Raw genomic sequence first — 15,069 nt, forward strand, 5'->3', positions numbered from 1 at the left:
GCGGCTGAGGGCACGGCCGGCCGCTCCCGAGGCGCGCGGCCCCCGCCGGAGGGATTCCACCGGGCAGCGGGGGCCGAGGCCGCCAGGGCCGGCTTTCGGGCTGCGGGGAGCGGCGGCGTGAGCGCGGAGAGACAAAGGGCCGGAGGAGGAGGAGGACGGCGGGCTCCGCCACATTCCTGTGCGGAGGAAGGCGGGAGGCGGCGGCCCCGGAGCGGACAGCTGGGCTCCGGCATCGCGCCGCCTCAGCTGCTCCCGCCGTGCCGCGGCTGTGCCGCCCGGCCGCGGGGCGAGGAGGAGGAATCATGTGAGTTCGGATCGCCGAGGGTCCCGTGGGAAGATGGGGGATGCCGTGGACACCAAGGAGATGAAGAAGACTTTCATTGTTCCTGCCATCAAACCCTTCGACCATTATGATTTTTCCCGAGCGAAAATCGCCTGTAATCTCGCCTGGCTGGTGGCCAAAGCCTTCGGGACAGGTAGGCGGTGTCTCTTCTCTCCTCCTTTGATGCGTCTGCCCAGGGCTGCGGGCCCTGCCCGGGCCGGGGGCTGCGGCGCTGCTCCTCACCCCGCTGCTTTGTTACCCGTGGGCTTCGTCGGGTAACGCTCGTCCGTCCTTGAGTCTTGTTGTTGCCGCTGTTTTGCGTTTTAGAGGTAATATAGTCTTATTTTAGGAATTGAGCTCTCTAGATTGTGTTTTGTTTTGTTTTCCTCCCAGGCTCACGGTTTTCTAGAAGGCAAAACAAAGCCACCAGCAATCTGTGTTTGTCCTTCTGAGGGCTGAGTTAGGGGCTAGCAGTGGAAAGGGATGCGTGCTGTGGTTCTGACGTGTGACAGCAGCCCGTAGCCATTGGGGTGGTTAAGCAGTAAAAAGGATTGAGGAGAAAAGCGTTTAATGCCAGTTCTCGGCCTGCAGAGCGCGGCAGGCTCACCCTTCCTGTCTGCGAGCGTAAATGGCAGTGATTGCCATGCCTCCGGGAGGCGTCATTTGTGCTGCTTTGACACCCCTAACCAGCGAATACCAGAGCTATTATTCGATGCTTGAAATGGTGTTGTTCACTGAGGAATATCACACTTACAGAGGTCTTCTGAGGGAGACATCTTGGAAATTTACCAAACTGTGTTTTGTTGCTTTTCTTTTACAGCTGTAGTATGTGAATGGTTCCATTTCTTTGGATTAATAACACAGATTTTCTTTAAAAGCTGGCTTCAATGTTAGCCATCAGTGTCTGTACACTTATTCTGTATGGAATAACAGGAAAATGTTTTTTCTAATGGAGCTTTCAAGCTTTTGAATTTAGGCCAGAGCACTGTTTAATGTATTTCAGCAAGGCTTAAGGTGTACCTTCTTTGTGCTTCTGGGAAACAGTGGAAAAAGTGGGGCTTGCAGAAAGCTGGTAGTTTCAAGGTGGCTAAATCTAGTGCAGTTTTACTACGGTTAGTGGCTGTTGAACAAAAATGCATATTCATCGTGTAAGAAATCAAAGTATTGTTTTCATATTAAAAATTGCCAATAAATATTGCTTGTTTTCTGTTGTAAAAACTGGATAAGGATATTATGCTCTTATATAGGGCTTTGTCAGCTCTGTAGACATAAGAGTTGAAACGGGAGTCATGCAAGTTCTTAAAAATCCTTGGTTCCAGATCTTGAGCCATCATTTTCTGTTTAGCTCAGCTCTGTAGGCTCTGCTTGTGGCTGGTTGGGTGCGTAGCGCTTTGGCAATTACATAACTCAGTGCTCTGAAACCCTGAAAGGCTTTTGCTGCTGGAGTTGGACAAATGCTCAGCCCGCAGCTGAAATGTCTCAGTTTATATTGGGTAAGTTTCTATTGCGTGTGTAAAGCAACTTGCAGGGTGCTTCTTGGTTAATAGTGTATGGATAGGGTGATCCAGAACACATTCCTTAGCTCTTGGTTACTGTGGTGGTTCAGACACACCAGAGAAATGTCACTAGAAGAGGTAGTAGCTCCTTCGGACCTCAAATAATGCCATAATGTGAGATAGGAAAAGGTAAACAAACACAATTGTAGCATTTCTGATCTCACTAGTCTTGGATTTGATTAGTATCTCAAATGGCTGCAAAGAAGAGTTAGTTACTAAAGCAGGGAAAGCCAGTATACAGGGGTTGCATGTTTGGAATACAAATGCTTCCTTTATACTTGGAGCAAAATAGAAGAACTGACCTTCGCCTTTCCTACGAAGGAAGGAAGTTTGTCGGGATTGGGGATTTTCAACTACCAGTTTTAGTTCTTTAGAGTAGGTCACAACCTCAGCGGTGTCTCCTATGAGCAACTGCTACATGCATTCATATAAAGGAATTAACGGATTGTTCGTGTGCTAATGGGTGCCAGATCTTATTTCTTTTTTTAATCCTTGAGATACTGGAATTCCTTAAGAAGGTGTGAGAGGTGGAGGATTTTTTTCTCCATCCTCTCTGAAAGAAATGACTGTTATTGATTTTGATTAATGAAAATGGTAAATTGTTGTGATCTTGTAAGCCTTCAGTGTATTCATCTTGTTGTATCAAATGGGTACATCTGTTAGGTCCAGGGGATGTATTTTGTGTTCTTAAAAGTGCATGGGCAGAATTGTACACACAGCTTGACTATGTGAAGGGAATGTCCTCGAAGACAAAAATTGGAATGGGTACCATTCCTTAAGGCTTAGTAGTAACTTTGTGTTTGATGATTGCTACGCACATCCAGGAACTGGCACCAATGGAGTGTTGTTGTTATGCTCTAAGGAACTGTGAGAAGAGTCTGGCTCACAGCACAGGCAAGTCAAAGTGAGTTGTCTTACTTGTAAACTGTTTTATTAATTTAGGAGTATACTAACAGTCATCTTGAAGGCATCTTGTATGAACAGTTGGGACAAAGAGTTTTTTTGTTCTTAGTGGGTTTTTTTTGTTGTTGTTGTTGTTTTTTTTTTTAATTTAAACAATGACAGTTGAGTACAGCACTTGTATATATGTATTAAGGAAGCGTGGGGTTTTGTGGCTTGGTATTTTCTTCAAGGAAATGTTAGAACAGGTCAAATAAAATGTTTTCTGCCAACCAAAGGTAGGTGGCACAGCTTGCAGTAACTGAGAAGGAATGTCTGACCTTACAAATAAATTCTGTGAGCACTCATTTTCAGTATTAACTCTCAATGCTGGGAGTGAACCGCTTCAATTCAGAAAAACTGTTTTCCAAAGAAATAATTCAACTGTGTTGATGGCATTATGTGATTTGACTTCCAAGTATGATGTGTTGTTCTGTATGCTCTGTTATAAAATAACAGAAGTGGATGTCGTTTTGGAGTGTGAGGTTTTTTCTTCTCATTCTACTGAAGTCACAGAATATTTAGCTGGAAAAGCTCTTATTTGTCCACTGTCGTAAAGAGGCTGAGCTAAATATATATCAATCCTGACAGATGTTTGTTTATCCTTTTGGTTTTTTAGTAAAGTCTGTAATTACAGAGATTTGGTGGCATGTCTGGTAGTCAATTTGATCCTTATTTATCTCTAGATATTAAAAGAGCATAAATGTTTCATGCCACACTGTAAACACATTTCTTCCTTGTCGTATTCCTGGAGGATGTGAGGGCAGTAGGTGCCTTACTTGTGCAACACCTTTCACATAACAAAAACAGTATCTGCTCTCTGTTCTGCTGTTCAGATGAAACATGGGTTTTTTTTCAGCTTAATTTTTTTTAAGTTGGGCTTTTTTTGGACTTTTAATTTCCTCCCTCCATCTTTTCTGTGGTCTCGTTCTGCATGAATTCTGTAATTAAATCTTGATGTAATGGTCCCACTTTATGCTTAGCAGTACAGGGTATATGTGAAAAATGACTTCATCTTTCCAACCCTTAACAATCTCATTTATTCACTAGAATATGATGTTTGTCATTTTTGCAACAGCCTAGAATTGTTGACTCACTCAATCAGTGATTCATTAAAGCTCCATATCTTCTTCTCTGCAGAACTACTGCCTACTCAGTTGTTCCCATCTTGTAATTGTGTGGTTGTAGGTTCCTGCTTTGCAGCTATACTTACATAACTGCATCCTATATTCAGACCTCTTCTTCCACTTGTCAAAATAATCTCAAATTGTAATTTTGTCTACCAAAATGCTTTCAAACCCTCTGGAGCTTGCAATTGGTTCTCTGGAACCTTGGCCAGTATGACTGAAAATACTGTTTCTTGAACCTTGAACTGTACATTCTTTCCATTTGATAGAGAACCTCTGGTGGATAATTCTTAAATGTGATTTTTCATCCAGCCTTGCTGCCAGTTTTTTGTTACTAAGTTGAGACTGATCTCTGGCATTTATAATTGCGAGAATATTGTGGGAACAGTTTTAGAGTCAGGCTAAGTCTGGTGCTATTCTACTTACTACTTACACAACATATTATCCTGCCGCAGTAATGAATTTCTCTGGCTTAACATGGTTCTTTTTTACAGGACAGAAGCTAAATAAAAGCTACCCAACTTCAGTGCTTGCCCTAAACCTTGCTTTTTTTTTGCAGCAAAAATAAAGGAGTCCATGTGCCTTTTAACATTACATTTACCCCTTATAGGTGTCTCAAGCAATAGATCACAATTTGCATCATCTACAACTAACCATAAGCCAAGAAACTTAAAAATGGCTTTCTCCTGATGATTAATATTTTCAGAATTCAGTGCAGCTACTTACTGCTGCTTGCAGATGCTGCCAGTGGAGCCAGGAAGGGAGGAAATGAACATTGTGTATCTGACAGAAGCAAGTTGAAACTAAATACTCTCATCTGTTACGTGGAGTGGTGCAGGCCAGGACATCTCATCATCTTTCCCTAGCAGACCTAATTTATTTACATTTGCTCAGCATGACAGCTAGCAAAATCTTACACAAGAGTTTGAAGTATAAAAGCAAGTGCTTGGGATTTTTGTGGGGAAAACTATGTTTTGTTTATTTGTTTTTATCATATACACCAAAAAATCCTTTCCTTCATCTTTCTAAAATATTTAGTGACAAATTGATACTTTGCACAATCCTACTAAAAAGCAGTTGATTGGACAAACCAGCTGATTTGGTCTGCTTGAAGCTTGTATCAGTCCCATCTGTCTAACGTACATAAAGCTTGGATTGACTCTTTAAAAGTAACTTCTTGTAAGTAAAATACAATCAAATGAGCTTCTGGGCTTACCGGGTTTGCCAGAGTCATTCATAGTTGCACACTGCACACATACAAATATGGGAAGGGAAATTAGTAAGTTAATAGTTGTCAGGATACTTAGTACATGATAAACATCAGGTAAGGTGGCTTGTAATCAGTGGTTCCAGTGACTCCTTGTCATTGAGCCTGGTTGTCATTAAAACTGAAGAGCCTGTCTGCAGAAGGTAACACGAGGCAGCTACGCAGATGATGAGATGAAGCTCTACCCATTCTTTTCTGTTCCTCAGCCGTCATTGCCTTTACTACTGCAGCTATCCTGTAGCTGTGTTCTCGCAATGAGTGAGAGTCATCTGCTGGGTTTATTTAGTGACTCCATGCTTAAAGGTGCTCTTGTTTTCACTTTTCATGTATCTGTACAGGTAAAGTGAATCGGGAACTGCTCAGCTTCCCTGTGTGAAGCGTTACGTAAGTTCATTTATCCAGATAGCCGGTAGATTTTGATGAGCCTAAATGGATCCACTTGCATTCCTGAAGTGAATCACTTAATGTTTGTTTTGGTGAACCCAAGCTCTGAATACATGGTTTTGATGATCGCTATCTTGGAAAATGGGGCTGGGAGTCAAAATTCCTCAAGACTTGGAAGCAAAATTTAGCAAGCATTGCCCTTCCCACCACTCCCTTCTGTCCTTCTCCCCTTTCTTGGTACAGTACATTATTACTGATTCAAATGGCAGTAATAAGTAAACCTTTTTGCTGCAGCGTTGAAATGCCTTTCTCTCATATTAAAGAGTTGTATTGCTGTAGTAGTTTCCTAACTGCTTTCCTTTATCTTTCACTCAGTTGGAATCATTCTTAAATTAAGACTATCTGTAGTACGGACACCAAAGTAGATTTTTCACCTCATGTCTACTTAGTTCTGGCTGAGAAAAAGTTTTCTTTGTGATTGGATGTGGTGTTCAAAAAGTTCAAAAGCTCGAGTTCAAGAAGTCTTTATCGCCTATTTCTGAAATAATTTCATTGTGTAGGAAATGTAAAATACATCCTGCTGCTAGCAGTTATCAGAATGCTAAATGAGTGAGAGGGGATTATAACTGTATTATCATCTTTTTATTTCTCATATCTTACTTATCCTGAAAATAAGTTCTGAAGACATTTATGCAAATAAAAGTTGATCCTTTTATTGCCAGGGATTATTTTAAGTTATTCTTTTGTTTATGAGGATGTGAATAGGTAGGCAGGTGTTGGTAAAGCAGCTGTTAAACCTTGCCCTTGCTTGGTATTTCCCATTGTGCTACTGAAGGCAGAATATGGGTCAGACTGACAATTAGTGTGACCCAGAAGAGCTTTTCTGATGTGATTTTGAGTGCTCCAAAAAAAGAACTGAGGTCTGCATGGCTTATGAAGGTACTGTGCAAGTTTTGCTTTTTTTTGCTTTGTGCTGTGTTTCTCTTTTTGTGTGTGAGATAAGAAATCTTTCTAGAAACTGAGACCTATATGAAGTATATAAAAACAAATAACAATGCTGATATAATGGTACCTACCTCTGAAATGTACATCTTAAAGAAGCATTCTGTTGCTAGAAAATGTATTTGACTAATTGTTTATTAGTGTTTATTTCCTATTTTTTTTTTCTGTTAGGATCAGACCTCTTGTTGAACGATTTGTGAAGCCGTAATCATGACAGGGAAAGTAATCCAAAAGACTTGCCTGCGGGCAAATGGCTTTTGTTTGCTTTAGTCTTTTTGCACAAGACTTCTGGACATGGATTATTCCAGTTAGTAGTGCAGGAGAATGTCAGAAAAGGAATACCTTGCAGGATGCTCAACCCTTTGCACCTTAATGGATTGTTTTTAAATTTGATTTAAGAGTTAGAAGTAGGGATTTGAGGCTTTTTATCATCTTAAGCTATTTGTTTGCTATGTCTGAGGATGGCATTAAACTTTCTTTGCTCATTGCCAAGCTGCCTTCTTGGTGTTACGTGAAGTGCATGGCTGGAAGTGCAGAACTGCTCTGGTGGCATCCAGGAACAGGAGAGAAGGATCTGTTTGCTTGAAGTGCTGTGACAGCAAATCCAAGAATCTCTCAAATTCAATTTGGTTGTAGCAGATAAGTGAAGAACAGAGATACTGAAATTCAGACTGACACAATTTTTGTAGGATGACCTCTAGATATTTGCTCCTAGGCAGAAGCTAGCCAAGTACTGTGTAACAAAGTGGCGGACAGGTTCAACAAACCAAAAAGGAGAAATTTCATTTGAATTTAAATGGCATCGTTTTCCTCTACCTGGTTAAAAGTCATATTTCATTATTTATGACTTTGTTTTCAACAGCATCAGTTTGAGCCATGAATTGCCAACCTGCTCTCAATGTAGGAGAGGAGGCCTTGACAAGCCCTTGAAGGTCTGTCCAAAACAGAATAACAAACTGAAATGTCTGCCCCTTCTACTGAGGAAGCTGTGAAAATTCATATGAAGCAACATTATATAAACCACCTTTTTTTCTGACTTGTTTTCAGTCTTCAGATGCTTGACAATCATGGAGGTCCCAGTCCCTCATGTCCAAATGACAAACGAGGCGCTGGACTCCTTGCTAGTAAGTAGAGCCTGAGTGACAGTAACTCACTCTGTTGCCTTACTGCTAAAGCATGCCTTTGTTCTGCAGAAAACTGTCACATCATGGAGTCCATTAAGATCTGGCATAAGTTCATCTACTGGTTTGCCGTAGGAAGTGGTTGAAGGTATTAGGCAGTACTTTGGCAGAATAAATCTGTGTTAAATCTCAAAGCTTTCTACAACTAGATTTTTCTTAATGTGTTGTTTATGGAAGTCAGTAACCTGTAGAAAATGTCCATTTCTCTGCTGAGGTTTTACATAGTCATGTGGCTCCCAAGAATGATGCATATTTTAACTGGAAGCCCTAATGTTTTTACCTTGTTAATATGATCCTGAAGAATAAGTAAGAAAAAGCTGGATGGGCACTTCTGTTTTTATTCTTAATGCAGGCATTCATCAGTCTCAAATTGTTTGCTGTTACAGTCTTAGATCATGTAACTCAAAAGTTTATATTCATCCCTGTGGAAGCCTGGAAGCTTTCTGGAAATGTTTGTGTGTTAAATAAGCCTAGACTTTCCACATTAACCTGAAGAACTTTTTCCAAAGGAGGAATCCATGCTATATTCAAAGTTATAATTGGCTAAATAGAAAAAAAAAAAAAAAAAAAAAAAAAAAAAAAAAAAAGGTAGTTTACTTTAAAGCTTAAAATGAGTTCTTTCATTTGTTTTTTCTCTCTGAAGAGCATCTGAGGAATTGTTACATGAGCCCATTGTGTATTAAGAAATAATTACCTAGAGACATTTAAGATATTTTTCTAAAAGTATCCTGATTGTTAAATTTCCGTAATTTTCTGTGCTGGCGCGGCACTGCTCAGTGCCCTTAGTCATAATTGCTCTAAAATACAGAGTATTTTAAGGTTGGAGGATCTAAAGAGTCACTAAGAGAGGCAGGGAAATGGCAAGAGAAGATAGCAGCATGGCAAAGAAATGCTATTGCGTGCCATTGGTACATTAGGTTAGTACATCTAGTGAATTGATGGGGGTGCTGATGTTTGTCTTTTTTTTTGTTTTTTCTGTAATCTTATTAGACATTAGACTTGTATTATAAAGGACTAGTTAGATTTGCTGGCAGCATATTTTGATTTGTATTCTATGATATGTTAGCTTTATTTATGGCTTAAGCAAATAGTACACTATACCTCCCTTCTCCTTGACGTTACAAATTGACAAAAAGCAATGTCTAAGCAATTTTTTTCTTTCTTTATGATGTTTACAGAATTACATGTTAATATTCCCCTTTATGTGTGTTCTAATGCAAACCTGAGGTACCTTCCAGCTCAGAAAGGGTTGCTGTTCATGTGAGCTTTATACAGCTCATAGTGGAAGCATATGAGATGTAGTAGAATATGTATGAGGAAGAAGATGATCTGTCATTATCTCGTACTGACGTGTTCTGTGGGTTTTTTCCTCTCTTCTGTTTCAACCGTGTTGGGCCATTGACTCCACCCTCTGTTTCAAATCCTGTCGGTGCAGCTGCTTAGCCAGCTCAGCTGAGGAAACAGGGATTGAGCAGAAACAGAGTTGCATCACTGTTTTCCTACACTCTTTTTTTCCACTTGGGCTCAGGGAAAGAATCACATGTGCTTTCTACCATAATAAATGCCCTTGGCTTAACTAATTTAAAAAAAAAAAAAAGAAAAAAGAAAAAAAAAGAAATAGTTACAGAGACAGAGGGGAGCATCTTGCAGAGCACGTCTGGAAATACAGCATCTGAAACTGAAACCGCTTCCAAGTAGTTTTCCTCATCACTGGTGACTTGATTTCATTTGATCTAATACCATCTTGAATTAATTTATAACTTACATTTGCTATAGACAGTAAGAAATACACTCCCTCTATATTGTATTGTGTAAAGTTTTTAGAAAAACTATTGCAGATAATGTTGAGCTGCCAGTTTTGGAATTTATATCCCGGAACAAACTTGATAGAATCTCGCATAGCCTTCTGTTGGTACTAAGGTTCATTTTGAAACAAAAAATTTTGAGGAAACTCAAAATGAAGAGGCATGAAGAGGCAAGTAACACTTGAGCTCAGCGTTTTGTCAGAAGAAAGAAACCTATAGTATTTCAATCTTTTCTTTCATTCTTTAAGTTCTATTAAAACATACACTGCTGCGTGCTTAACTGCTGAATGCCGTCATGCTGTGATGTATGACCCGTGGCAAAGCAATAAGCAAACCTCCCTAGCATATATGAAAGCCAGAAGGCTGCTGAGCAGGGATTTCTCTTTTTGTCTCTCAAATTTATCTTCACTGAAATATCATGTTCCATTTCTGTTTTATTATGGTAATAGAGACAGGTTTTCTGTTCAAGTGGATGTTGTTTTGCCTTTGTACATCTGAGCCATACAACGTTTTGCTGAAGAGAATCAGAATCTTTAGACAGGTATTTGGAGAAGCCAGGAAACCTTAAATGATGCTGTAAACCACAGATGGGGCCTTCTGGTGTGTGGCCTTTGCTGAGTGGACATCAGAATTTTTTTTTTCTAGTTTCTATTTATAGTTGATCTGCTACCTTTGTATGCATTTTTTTCCCGGCGTTTTACATTACAATGACTGAGTAAAGGTTTCCACCTTCCCTTGAATATGTTTTTTGTGACTTAACTGTGAATCCATATGTTTAAACAAACAAACAAATCCTGGTGCTATATGTATTTTTTCTAATACTGATGCTTTATTATTTTTGGTCTTTGTAGAAAATGTTCCAGAAGAACTGCGAGAGCCATTTTACACAGACCAGTATGACCAGGAGCACATTAAACCACCTGTAGTTAACTTGCTGCTATCTGCAGAACTCTACTGTCGTGCTGGGAGCCTTATTCTGAAAAGTGATGCTGCAAAACCACTTTTAGGTCATGATGCTGTTATACAAGCTCTGGCACAAAAAGGCCTTTATGTCACTGACCAAGAAAAATTGGTGACTGAACGAGATCTTCACAAAAAACCCATTCAGATGGTGAGTGACAAATTTTGAATGTTTATTATGTTCCTTATTGTTTACTCCCTGTAACTGCATATCTGTTTCTTTTCAACATGCATGGCTTTGTTGAAATATTTTTCTTGAATGCTGTTAATTATAGGGGGGCTTATGGTTGTTTTTGTTTCCATCTCCTTATAGCTGTGAATGTGTATGTATTTTTTTTAGTGCTAACGCTCAAAAACACCTATCATTCTGCTGAGTACAAATGTTACTTCTTTTAATATGACCATGGCAGTGCTGAATGCAGTGAGTATTTCTTGTTGGAAAGTGGTTTGAACACAGATATTTCTTTTTTCATCCTTACAGAAATTTCTGGTTAAAAACTTAATAGGAAAAACAAGTTCTGATGATACAGGCAAGTCAACCTAATAACATTCAGTAGTCACAAGTTACATATTAAGTCATTGTAAAACACACAACAGCAGTATATTCTTTTGTAAAGACTTAATAATAGTTTCCACACTTGCTAATTAAAGCATTGGTTCAACAGATGGATGATTCTAGTACTAATCTAGTAAAGCAATGGATTTTCCTCTTCAATTGGAGCTGAAAGAATAAAATGTAGAAATGTGGCTACATATGGCTGGCCAGTCCTTTCCTTTAGATTGCGTATAAAAGGACACTCTGATAGAGTAATGTTTGAAGTGAGATATTTAAAAATAATTAAACCTATTATTTAATATAGAAAACAGTATGAGACTATTAAGGCTGAGATGGCAACATCCGTTCAAACACAGAATTCTACTCAAGTCTGTTCATTTGAAATCACTCACCTTTTTCAACATTGCAATAGAATTACTGTTTCTACTTCACTCACGTATTTGTGGCACAATTTGGTATTTTCAGGTTAAAGTGTATTGGGCACAAGGAACAAAATGTCTAATAGAGAAAGGACTTGCATAAGTTTTCTGTGATCCATTGGCTGAATTCAGACTTACGCCTGTTCTTACCATCATCTTTTTTGTTTAAATCTATGCTCTGTAATTGGTTGACAACTGTTTTGAAGTCTTTTGATGGTTTTATGGTCAGTGACACGTAGCTATTTCTAAAACGAAGGTGGGTGAAAATAGGGCAATGTTTTTATCATTAGCTCAGTAGCAGTATGTGTTTATTTGTTGTCAGCAGACTAACCAGCGTTTGGCGGAATATGACTAAAGATAACCTTTCAGTTCATCAATTGTTATTAGCTGGTAAGTTGCAGGGCCTTTGCAGAGGTCTGAAGCTAACAACTAATTGGTAGCTTGAATGATCTCTTCCATGTGGAATTGCCTAGGAGTGTTAGACCTCTTCATTTGCATATTTTTTGGCTTTTTAGAAGTGATGATAGTCAGTGTGTGATATTAAGACTGAACTCTACATCAGCTTTGTTTTTATTTTTTGATGGAAAGTTCACTCCTTCTCAGAGTGCTTAACAGCTGAAGCTACTAATATTTCAACGTTAGTGTAATAAAACTAGTCTAAGCATTATTTCGTTATGTTTAAACAGTGGATCGGTTTGATTAATGAGTGCAGTTAACTTGAGACTTTGCCAGCCGCCTTTTTGAGATTCCTGTCTCCCTTTAAAAAGGAGAGCTCAATGAAGAACAAATGGTGTCTCAGTGGAAGAAGTTGTGAATATCAAATAAAATGTCTGAAAGCTTCATATCACTTCAGAATATTTGCAACAGTTATCATGAGATGCTGCGTTAATATGGTCATGAAAGTGAAAGCATTCAGGAGAATGCAAACAAAATTCCTGACTGTTTATGTTTTTATGTGACTTAATGCCATTCATTATTTTGGGATGAAGGTTACTGACTTGCAGTCCGGAGTTGATGACTCTTTTATTTGATCTGTTTCTAGAGCAATTGTAAGAGGCATCTCTTCTCAGAGCTGTCAGTTGTGATACATCACTGTTCTCTAGCTTAGTTTGCAAGCATTTAATTCAGTCATTTACGTTACTTGAAATCCATTTCAGTGGCAGTCTTTTATTTGCCTAGTGCTTGGGTGAATATTTGTGGCTTTCTCCTATTGTTTAGGTGCATTCCAGCAAGCAGTTACTCAAGCATGAGTCTTGTAACAGATATCTGTAGATAACTGTTCTGTCAGTTCTGCCTGGGTCACTTGTCCCCATCTTGGTGCTGACAACTAATCCTAGAACGATAGAATGGCTTGGTTTGGAAGGGACCTTAAAGGTAGTTGAGTTCTAACACCCTGCCACATCAGGGACACCTCTCACTAGATCAGGTTGCCCAAAGATCCATCAAACTTGGCTTTGAATGCCTCCAGGGATGGGGTATCCACAGCTTCTCTGGGCATTCTATGCCAGTGCTTCACCACCCTCACAGTAAATAATTTCTTTCCTTGTGTTTGAACTAAATCTACCCTCTCTTCTCTGATAGTCTGCTCCCAGCTTTCCTGTAGGCAGTCTTTATTGTGAAGGTTTACAACTGGGTCCCCAGAGCCTTCTCTTCTCCAGGAAGGAAACCCCCAGCTCTCTCACAAGAAGAGGGCCCCAGCTCTCTGATCAGTGAATCAGATGAGAGAAGTGATGCTGTTAGGCTGGCTCACAAGCAGCTGAGCGGAGGCCATGTGACACAGAACATCAGAAAGCCCAACTGACTTGGGCAGGAGGGTATCCAAGTCTAGCATTGTTGCTAGAAGAGAAATAGTGTGGGAAGTGGAGTCTCAATTTATTCGGAGCCCAAGAGTTGTGATTTGTTGTAACATAACAATGTCCCTCAGCAAGTTCCTACCAGCAGAGCTATATCTTAATTGGAATTATCAACCTTTTTCCATGCTATGCAGTTTGTAAAGCTGACAGAATGATACACTATTTCTGGTCTTAAAATAATCCCCTTGATATCTTCTGATACCATTTCCTTAATGTTCCACATGTCACAGTTTCTGAGCATGAAATGGTTTTTCAATTTTGTAGAAGAGAAGATTGGTATGTGTAATTACCTCATGCATTCCTCTCTTAGGCCAGATTGTGTTAAACCATGCTCAGTCTAATTCCAAGTAATTTAATAGGAAAATGCATGGCAGTCTTTGTATTGGTTAGCTTGTGTTCCTTGTAGTAAAGGAAAAAGATGGTGTTTGTTTGAGGATGCTTAGTGTTTTCTGCAGAGATGTATTGCATTTCTAGAGCTGAAAAGAGATGAGCTATCTTAGCAGAATAGGAAAGGAAGTTGAAATATGGAATGGTTTGCTCTAGCTTGCTTTACTTTTCTTGTGTGTAGCTGTAGGCAACAGACTTGAAATTCCTTGTGCTGTGTTCGTGTTTGTAGCGAGGTGATGGCTGCAGTGATGAATTCTGGTTTACTTCACATGTAACCAGAATATTTCCTAAATCAGGCACGTCAAATTTTGGTCGTCTTAATTGCCTACACAGCTATAACCTGGCCTTTTTCTTTTATATTAGGCACCTTTTAGGGGGTGCCTAATATAATGAGGACTTAAAAAAAAAAAAAAAAACAACCCTATGAGGTGGATGTGTTTCATTCTTTAAGTGTTTGGGTAAGGATGGATGCTAGTTTGCTGCTCAGTCATTGCTGACTTGACTGCATTGGCATCTGAGAAGCTGCGAGTTTTTGTGAGTATGTCTGTATATATGCACATACCTCCACGTATGTGCATGTGTGTAATTTATAAATATATTCATTGGTTTCTTCCAGTGGAATAAATTTGGGAGAGGCCCTCTTAGGAAATGAGCAGACAGTAACAGGAGCAAAAGGCTTTCCTTAAAGCCTCTCCTGTGTAGAGGTATGGAGGTCTATGTGGGCTCTGGTTTATTTCTGTTTCTTGGATTTGTTTTTCCAGTTCAATGGAAAGCCAGGTTTTATTTCAGGCTTGTTCTGATTTAAAAAATTGTAATTTAAACTGTTCCTGAAAGACTGCATCTTGAGATAACATTATATGTCATAACATTATATTCAGTGGTATGTCTATTTCTGTTCTCCATGTATTGCAAGCCCTTCAAACTTTAATTCTGTGTGTATTTTTGTTAGGTCATATTTGATAGGATCCTCCTGTTACTTTTATTCTTGGCAGGGGAGCAAAAGAACCAAGTAGCGCGTTATAACTCCAGTTGGAAATTGATGTTGTTTTGGCTCTGCTACATTAGACTTTGGGGACTGCAAAAATTGTGGAATAGCTTGGAACTGAGACAATATTGAACTAAGAACCAGAGTGTTTGTGCTTCTGAAATCTCTACTCTGGTAGTGGGGGGGAAAAAAGAATTACCTGGTGCTTAGAAACTTTCTGAAAGCTAAGCTGCAAAAATGTGAATAAAGCTATTTATTTCAGATGGCAGATTCAAATTAAATTTAAAAAAAAAAAAAAAAAAAAAAAAAAAAAAGCACCAAAAAAA

The 15,069-nt window shown here is 39.3% G+C and overlaps 1 protein-coding gene across 4 annotated transcripts in view; it reads left to right on the plus strand.

The window, feature by feature from the left end:
- The first annotated feature begins 246 nt into the window (after window positions 1–246).
- The window catches only part of CAMSAP2 (calmodulin regulated spectrin associated protein family member 2), a 72,239-nt gene continuing 57,416 nt past the window's right edge, over window positions 247–15,069 (plus strand). For 3 of the 4 annotated variants that reach the window (XM_042819236.1, XM_042819237.1, XM_042819238.1), the window contains exons 1-2: window positions 247–476; window positions 10,435–10,694. In XM_042819236.1, the coding sequence (XP_042675170.1) occupies window positions 338–476; window positions 10,435–10,694 (399 nt within the window). In that variant the 5' untranslated portion in view covers window positions 247–337. The remainder of the gene's footprint in view (window positions 477–10,434; window positions 10,695–15,069) is intronic. The other variant, XM_042819240.1, reaches the window with a different exon arrangement.

This window comes from Centrocercus urophasianus, unplaced genomic scaffold, assembly GCF_019232065.1.
Source record: "Centrocercus urophasianus isolate 14NV4802_14NV808 unplaced genomic scaffold, USGS_Curo_1.0 seq_18, whole genome shotgun sequence".
Taxonomy (NCBI): Eukaryota; Metazoa; Chordata; class Aves; order Galliformes; family Phasianidae; genus Centrocercus; species Centrocercus urophasianus.